Source organism: Asparagus officinalis, chromosome 4 (assembly GCF_001876935.1).
Source record: "Asparagus officinalis chromosome 4, Aspof.V1, whole genome shotgun sequence".
Lineage (NCBI taxonomy): Eukaryota > Viridiplantae > Streptophyta > Magnoliopsida > Asparagales > Asparagaceae > Asparagus > Asparagus officinalis.
In genome coordinates, this window is record NC_033797.1 from 25,937,871 (window position 1) to 25,946,963 (window position 9,093).

The 9,093-nt window shown below is 34.6% G+C and overlaps 1 protein-coding gene across 1 annotated transcript in view; it reads left to right on the forward strand.

The window, feature by feature from the left end:
- LOC109837012 (uncharacterized GTP-binding protein YjiA-like) overlaps positions 4,325–9,093 on the forward strand; it is a 7,155-nt gene continuing 2,386 nt past the window's right edge. Inside the window, exons 1-7 of the mRNA XM_020405090.1 lie at positions 4,325–4,722; positions 4,839–4,904; positions 6,179–6,359; positions 7,504–7,700; positions 7,853–7,903; positions 8,006–8,097; positions 8,238–8,287. Of these exons, the coding sequence (XP_020260679.1) occupies positions 4,438–4,722; positions 4,839–4,904; positions 6,179–6,359; positions 7,504–7,700; positions 7,853–7,903; positions 8,006–8,097; positions 8,238–8,287 (922 nt within the window). The 5' untranslated portion in view covers positions 4,325–4,437. The remainder of the gene's footprint in view (positions 4,723–4,838; positions 4,905–6,178; positions 6,360–7,503; positions 7,701–7,852; positions 7,904–8,005; positions 8,098–8,237; positions 8,288–9,093) is intronic.

The window sequence follows — 9,093 nt, forward strand, 5'->3', positions numbered from 1 at the left end:
AAATTGTTCTCGCATGTTGTTTTGAATGGTATTTGGATGTCTGCAAGTATTTTTTGACGCCTACAATACTCTCTTATACTTTCTAATCATTTCATCAAATGGCTTCCGAATCTGATTATGAAGAGCAAAACCTATCTCCCGATCTTGAAATGCGTCCTCCTACTGGGTCTACTCCTACTGGGTCTACTCCTATAGAAGTTAATCCCGAATCCGGGCAACGAATCTGCACCAAGAGCTCCTAAAAGGCCAAGATCCGATGTATGAAATTTTTACGAGAAGATCGACGTCACCAAGGATGAACACGGTAGGATCCTCACCTAGAAGGCTAAGTGTGCGTTGTGCGGTAAGATTTTTCAAGCTCATCATAAGAGTGGCACCAACCACCTCAAACGCCATTTAGATAAACACAACAAAGGCCAGACTCCTCAAGGTGATATCTGACAACCTATGATTTCTCAACCCTCCTCTTCTGGTAGTCTCGGTAGTTGAAACTATGATGCTGCCAGAGCCAGGAAATGCGTAATCAGGTTTATCATTCTTAAAAATCTTCTTTTTAAATTAGTAGAAGATGATGAATTTGAAGATATGTTTAGAGATGATTTTTATCCCGCATTTAAAAAAATTTCTCGTCAAACATGTCAACGTGATATTTTAAAATATTATCATGAGGAACAAGGAAAAATAATTTCTTATTTTAAAACTTTAAACTGTAAATTTTCTTTAACTTCTGATATTTGGACATCTAGAGCACAAACTGGATATTTATGTATCACAACACACTGGATTGATAAAAATTAGCAAATGTTTAAAAGAGTTGTTTCTTTTATTGCAATAGAAGAGTCACATACTGGTATTAATGTTGCAAATTTAATAATTGAAGAACTTATGAAATTAAAAATTTTAGAAAGAATATTTTCTCTTTCACTAGATAAGACAAGTAATAACAATGTAGCTGTTGATTTTATCAGATCAACTTTGTCATTGCCATGTCATGGTGATCTTTTTCATATTAGGTGTATCTGTCATATTTTAAATTTAATTGTTCAAAGTGTATTTACTGAAATTAAACCCATGATGGAAAAGGTTAGAACAGTTGCTTATATGCATAATGCTTCTGAACAAAGACTTAAAAGATAGAAACAATTTTGTAAAAGAAAAAAATGTAAAGCCCAGACTAATTCCAAAAGATGTTGACCATAGGTGGAATTCCACCTATGCAATGTTAAGTGTAGCAATAGAATATAAAGACATTATAACTCCACCTATGCAATGTTAAGTGTAGCAATAGAATATAAAGACATTATAACTGATTTTATAAACTATTATACTTCTAGTTCTAGTTCTGGTAGCATTTATGGAATAACTGAAGATGAATGGACAATTATATGTAATTTAAATAAAATGTTACAAGTTTTTTATGATGCTACAATGTTATTATCTGGCTGTTATTATCCAACCATTACTTTAGCTGCTTTACAAATTTTAAATATTTAATTTTTTTTGGAAATATCGTATGGATGATACTTTTGGACCTATGATTTTTCAAATGGAGAGCAAATTTAATAAGTACTTTAGGCATATTCCTCATATTTTTGTTTTGGGGGTTCTTATTGATCCATGCTTGAAGGATATTGGCCTTCGAAGTTTGTTACAATCCTTGTATGGTAATCAGATTATAGACTTAGATGATGGAACCACCCTTACTGCTACTACTCATCATTTAGCTATTAGAAATTATTTTCAAACCTTATATGATGAGTATGTAGCTAGACATGGTGTAGCTACACAACAGTCTACAGCTTCGGTTTCTTCGAGCTCATCCCGAGGTAAAAGTGTAAGTTTTGATAGGTATGTAATGGTAGCTGAGCTAACTGGTGGATCTGGGCTTGAATCGTCATCATTGGAGGTTTCTGAAATAAATAAATATTTATCTGCTTCTTTACTTAAATGTCAAGGAAATGCTTTAGATATTTTGCAATGGTGGAAATTATATGGATCAGTTTCATATCCTATACTTTCCACCATGGTTCGTGACTTACTAATAGTGCAGGTTTCGACGGTAGCTTCGGAATCCGCCTTCAGCACAGCAGGACGTTTAATCGATGATCACAGGACATGCTTAGATCCGTATACTGTACAAGCGGTGATGTGCTTACAAGAGTGGTGGAGGTACGAGAAGCGAACGCAATGCATCGATCAGATGGCTGGAATTGAAGATAAATTTGAAGAATTGGGACTAACAAATAGATATAAAGAATAAATAATATTAATCAAATTGTAATTTTTATATCTTAGCTTAAAATTTGTAAAGAATTATTTTAAAAATAGTTACAAATGATAATGATATAGGTGAGTAGGTGCCAACCTAGTTGGGATGTACTTATCTATTGTGATGCGATGAATTCCAAAATAAATTTGTACTTGTAATTTATAAATGATTTATTAATTATTAATAAAGAATTTATTTTTATCATTTTTTATTTATAATTTATGTCATTTTAAGTGATTAATAAAATTATTGTTTTTTATTAATTTTTCTTGTCTTTTTTTTTGTATAATTTAAAATTTAAATAAAATTTAAAAAAATTGATAAAAAAAATTGAAAAAAAATTCAGGCCAGCCCGGAACCTAGCCCGGTTGGGCCCGGGCCCGGATTTTTGGGCCGGGCCGGTCCGGATGGACAGGCCTACCTAAGCTAATGTTACCCAAGTTTGATCTTGATCTTCATTGTAGCTCAACTTGATAAACTTGGATGAAGCTTGAACTTGGATCTTCAACTTTGAATAGCAATGCTTCAACCACTATTCCGCCAACCTCCATTTGATATGATCGTTATGGCGCAATACATCCATCCTCCAACATATTGTTTGTCTACAATAAAAAACAAAACACAAACACCAGACAAACAATATTAGATGCAAATTGTTTGTTAAATCATCATCAAAACAAGAAGGCCAACAAACCAAACAGCTGATTGTGAGGGAAAATAGCAAAAATTTTCTGCGTCGGTTTTCTAAGGGTCACTTTCTGCACTATTTTGACCAACCAAACAGCCCCTTACCTCCAGCATTGCCTATTTACCAATTTATCCCCGTCCTCTCGTTTCATGCCCTTAAAATCTCAAATAGACTAGTGTGCACCACGTGCAAAGCACGACCTTTATTTTTTATTTCTGCTACAGTAATTCTATATTTAAATACATTTTTTGTGCGTGCTACAGTAAATTTTTTTAAAAAAATGCTATAGTAACATTTTTTAATGCTGCGGTAATATTTTTAAAATGCTGCAGTATTCCGTTTGAACTACAGTAATAAATACTACAATGATGTTCTTAACGCTACAGCCCCACCTGCCGTACAGTAATTTATTGTGGAATGAATAGTGAATCTTGGATCATCCTGTCCGTGTTACGATAACAATACTATAGTAATTCACTGTATTATTTACTGTAGTATGAATAGTGAATCTTGGATCATCCCGTTATTATAGAGGAATAAATAAGATGTAAAAAATAACAACTTTATATCTCTCCTGCTTTCCACTTTCTCATTAAACCTGTGCGTATCGTTCTGCTTAATAGTGATGCGACGTCTGCTTCATTAGCAACGAAATTTTTTTTCTACGTCCTTTCTCCTTTCCACCTATTTAATGCTAAACTCATGATTATGACTTGCTAGGAAGCAGATATCAAAAACCCATCACTAGTAATGAGCACACTTTGACTTGTCGGCTCCCTCCAAAACTTCCCTACTCTCCTCGTTAAAATATACTTAACCTCCAATGTTTCTCTCTCCATAACAAATTTGATCACAAACTATTGGGTTTACTTTTAAGTTAAAAGTATATTAGTAACGGTAACAACTAAAATTAGAAACGGTAACAAGTAAAACCATATGTGTAAGAAAAATTATAATTCTTAGAATTGAAGGCTAATTCTGTAAATACGATAGATTGGTAAGAGGTATATATAGGTAGAAAGAACTCAATGTAATATGTTCTTACAAAATTAACAGTAGACCAAACTTTATGGGTTTTTTAGACATTAGTCCTCAAATCTCTAACAATTCCATATCAGTCTCTCATATCTTGGAAATCGCTCATAAGTAATCGAATTCTAAGAGATCGCAAATTGATCTCTCAATGACTGTAATGCCCCCTCATTTTAAGCTTCTGAGAACATAATGATTCCACGGGCAGAACATAAGCTGAGGGTATTTTGGTTATTGAGGGACTAATTTGTGTTCTTCTTAAGATTCGAGGGGCCAATTTGCATAATTGCAAAGATTGGAAGGAGTAATATCGAAAGATCTCAAACAATAATTACCAATTCCAGAAAATAAACCAGGGTTTAAGTTATCTTTTGCACAAACCACTGGTCGCTAGGGTTTAAGATACCACCGCAATCTCTGCGCACTGCTCAAATTTTGGGTTTAAGGAATGGCCGCTCGATTACTAATCCCTAGGGCATCGAGAGCCGTAAATCAATTGATTCATCCCTCTTTCTCATCTGCTCTAGAGCCCCTCCCAACGCCGGCGATCTCGCAATGCATCAGAAACCTCCATTCCTTCTTCTCCCAACAACTTAATCCTAACAAGAGATCAGAAATCAGCCGACCCTCGAATTCGAGGTCTATGGTCTCTGCTGAGGCCATCTCATCTGCGCTCGATCTCGATTCGAGGGTTCCGGCCACCATCATCACTGGATTCCTTGGCTCCGGAAAGGTATCGCCTTTTTTTATGTAAAAATATGATATTCAGTTCTTTACAGTTTGTGAAGTTTGGTAAATAATGGTAATTGTTGTGCATGTGAATTACTTTTTATTTTATTTTTTGTGCAGACAACTCTATTAAACCATATATTGACCTCTCAACATGGGAAGAGGATTGCTGTTATTGAGAATGAGGTAATGATTCCTACCATTAATTTTAGGGTGTATAATGAATTCGAAATGTTGTTAATTGGTGATTTTTGAAGTTTCTTTCATTCTTGATGAAATATGTGATAAATTACCTGATTAGCCCATCTTTTTGTTCACTGAACTAGACAAGGATGTTGTAGGCGATAGTAGTCCCTTCTTACAAGATAGTAAGCACTAGCCAATAGTCTATGGTCAAATAAATAATCACTGCACGGTTTATGTTTTGGAATAAATTTATGCATATGCACTAGATAATCAGGTTAAGCCACTGCTCAAGTGCAGTTAATGCTGAAACTGGTTGATACAGGTGTACACATCAACCTGTAGAAAGCGACTCCAATGTTATTGCCCGTGAACAGGAGAACCACATATTACATCATGTGAGGATTTCACATAAAGGTACCCAAGATATCCTCATAGAAGACAACATTTAGAGCCATCTGACCTCTTTGCTTTAATAAAATTATAAAATATATGGATATCACAATCTGAGATGGCATGAAACACACGCCTAAAACAGTAACTCGTATTCTTCATGCATCTATGTATGAAAACTTTATCAATATTGTGGGCCAAAATGCGGAATGAGTAACAAATACGGCCACATGTGCATGCATCTCAAGTATGTTATACGAGAAATTGTGACTCACATATGAGGAGCATAAAAGAAAGTGTTTGTATACCAACACAGCCTTGTTTAAAAAAAACAACTTATTCGTAATTAAGCTCATAACAAATTATAATAAACCATAATGTGCTTTTAAAATAAATTTATACTGCACAAAATCCTAATTAACTCTTACGGTAGGAATTATTGTAACTTTGTTAACTTTGCTCATTTCCTTTTTGAATTATCAGTAATCATTTTCCTCCAGAGAGGTATACTCTTCCACCAAAACCAGTGTCAGGTTGCAGGGATTAACCAGATGGGTTATACCTGTAAACCAAGAGTGTATGATTGCTTTCTTTTTATAAAGCTTTATTTCCATTTCGGCAGCTTCACTGAGTAGTTGTCCAAAGCTTAAATATGATAGATTGTATGTACATCTCAGACATACAAGCTGCATCCACAATTTTAAAACACATATATATTGAAGGACACTTGATGAATGTTAGAAATTGTGTAGGAAGTTCATATGCAAATATTTTCTGATATTTGATACTATCTTCTCTCTTTCTGTTGCCCAACAGATTTTTCTGGATATAATCTGTTGTGTACATGGAATGCAGAATTTGACTTTTGTTTCCTGCAATGGCAGTTTGGGGAGGTAGACATAGATAGTTCACTGGTAGCTAGCCATTCCACTTCGTCTGATGACATTTTAATGGTGAATAATGGCTGTCTATGCTGCACTGTCAGAGGTGACCTAGTTAAAATGCTACTGGAGTTGGTCAAGAAAAAACGAGATAAGTTCGACCACATTGTCATAGAGACGACAGGTAGAGCTCCCTTCTGAAGCAATGAAAGTTTTGTCACGTAAACTTTTCCTACTTTTTGTCTCATTTCATATTTTCCTGTAGACCTTTCAGAAAGAAAATAAATTATGATAATCTGCTATCAATATCATCTTATAGATCTAATCCTACAATAGCTTAAGCAATCTGATAAGTTCTCGTTCTAGTTTTGTTAATATTAAGTTTGGTGATATAAAATAGCTAAGAATTAGAAAATAAGGTATTTAGGGAAGTTTAATTTATCGCGATATGGCTCTTAAAGTACACTTATCATGAAGTTTTGTGGTCCATGATGTTAGTGACACTTGGATGCTCCAGCACTTTAAAAACAAGTGTGTGGTCGGTTTCTTAATTGTGGCAAAATCTTTAATGTTCTCAGGTACAATAACATATCTTTTCCACTTTACTAAACTGTGCAGTGGGACTCCCCAATGTTAGTCTTCAGCTTTCTTGTGATCTCACATCATAGGAAGTATTATTGACCTTTTTAACTTTAAACCATCTATAAGACATTTGCTTCTTCCGTTACTCCTGAAACTTTCTCATATGCCTTCGTTTGTGGAGCAGTAAGCCTTACATGTGATAATGGTGTCAAGGGTATTCCTTGATATGGTAGGAATATTCCTTCCATGACTGTTCAAGAACAACAGATGGTGGACCATCCTAACGGATGTTGTCATAGTCGATCATAATGTCTGTCTTCTAAAATTGATTGTAGATAAAATTTATGTAATTTGTAGACTATTGCCATTGATCAAGTGATCAAGTTTGCTCGCCTATTCTAAAGTTAGACATTTAGCTTTATGCATGTAAATTCTAGCATGCAATGGTATTTCCCCAGAGAGCTGAGGCATTGAAAAACTGTTTGACTGATCAAGTTGTACAATTTAATTTATTTAACTTATATTCCTATTAAACAGGAGTACTGATTCCGTTTATAAATTGCATATGTTCTTGGCAACAGCAAATTCATGCACAGTAGTTCTCTAAATGCTCTAATTTTTGTAGCAGATATACCTCATTTTAATTTATAATTTACTGGTCACTGTAATGTGATTACTTCTCTTTGTCAGTCGTGTCTCCTGAAATCATTAAACATAACTAATGTAAAGCTGTGGCTACTCTCCAGGTCTTGCAAAGCCTTCTCCTGTCATTGAAACATTCAATTCCGATGAACTGCTTGCGCAACATATAAAACTTGATGGTGTAGTTACTCTTGTGGACTGTAAGCATGCTACACAACATTTGAATGAAGTGAAGCCTCGGTGGGTGGTGAATGAGGCAGTAGAACAAATAGCATATGCAGACCGCATTATTTTAAATAAGGCAAGCATGCACATGCAGCAGCAAATAAGTTTTTCTGAATTTTGTTGGACTGGCCACCATTAATTATTATATATTTAATTCTTTATAATGTACATAATCATTTGAAAATACCTGATAAGCTCCTATTATTTGTATCTTTCTTGCATTGGCAGATAGATTTGGTGAACGAGGCTGAATTGCAGGCACTGACTAAGAGAATTAAGGTAGGATTAAATTCATAGATGTTCGTGTAATGTACTACACAAATGAGGAAAATGCTATGTGAAGTTTTTGAAAATTCAAACGTCATATGTTTTTTCCTGTAGCATATAAATGGGATGGCACAAATAAAGCAAGCAAAGTTTGGTGATGTTGATATGGATTTTGTATTGGGAGTGGGTGGATATGATTTGGACAGGTTAGAACTACTCATTTGCATCTGTGACTCTTATCACTTGGAATTTTAATTTAAGCATTCATAGTCTTGAGAGGTTTGAGTTGCTTACTCGTTATATGTCTTCTGTTTGTCTAATGCACTGATGCACCCATGTTTTACAGGATTGAGTCTGAAGTTGAGGGGAATACGCAGCATTGCGCAGATGGACATGGTACATTATCCTCTTGGAAAGTATTCTTTTGTTGATTTTGAAATCCAAGCATCCAAAATTTATTTGTTAATCACTTAAACTCCTAATTATAGAATTACGACTTTTGTATGTAAATGGATGCAAATGATCCTATCAATTAGCTCAAGTCAGTAAGAGTCCAAATTACCGAATGTGGATATTGAGTACAATGTTCAGACAAGGTCCATCCTTGTATCTATACTGATACGAAGAAAACAAATGGAAACAATGTAATACCTATATTCTTTCTATTTACACCCGTAAACCATGAGAAAATGCTAATGCCCTTACCCCTTAGTTCATGTTGATACTAAATGGTTCTTAATGAATCATTTTTAGCATTTATATTTTTTGGTAATGTTTAAACATTCCGTGAACTCACGACTAGTTCTACTGTGTGGTGCTTATACTCAAGAGATTAATGATGCATACGAGATAAGGAAAGGTTAGTACATGTATTTGCATGGACATGGACATGGAAATAACGACCGACAGACTTTTAAGAAAGCACACAATACACAGCGGACATATGTCTATCATATCATGGAAACTCTCTTCACTATAAAAAATGTCAATTGAAATAGGTTCAAGGAATAAGAAGTGGAAGATGTGAAAAGGAAACTCCCTAGTTTGATGTGAAGGAAGAGGCAAATTTATAAAGTGAAATTTATGCAGAGTCCCTCTCATAAGTTATTGACAAGACTATTCTTTAATTAAAAAGTACTGAGATTGCATTACTCATAATTTGACTGGGAGGTGGTTACCCTAATTTAAAGTTGGTTTCCGCG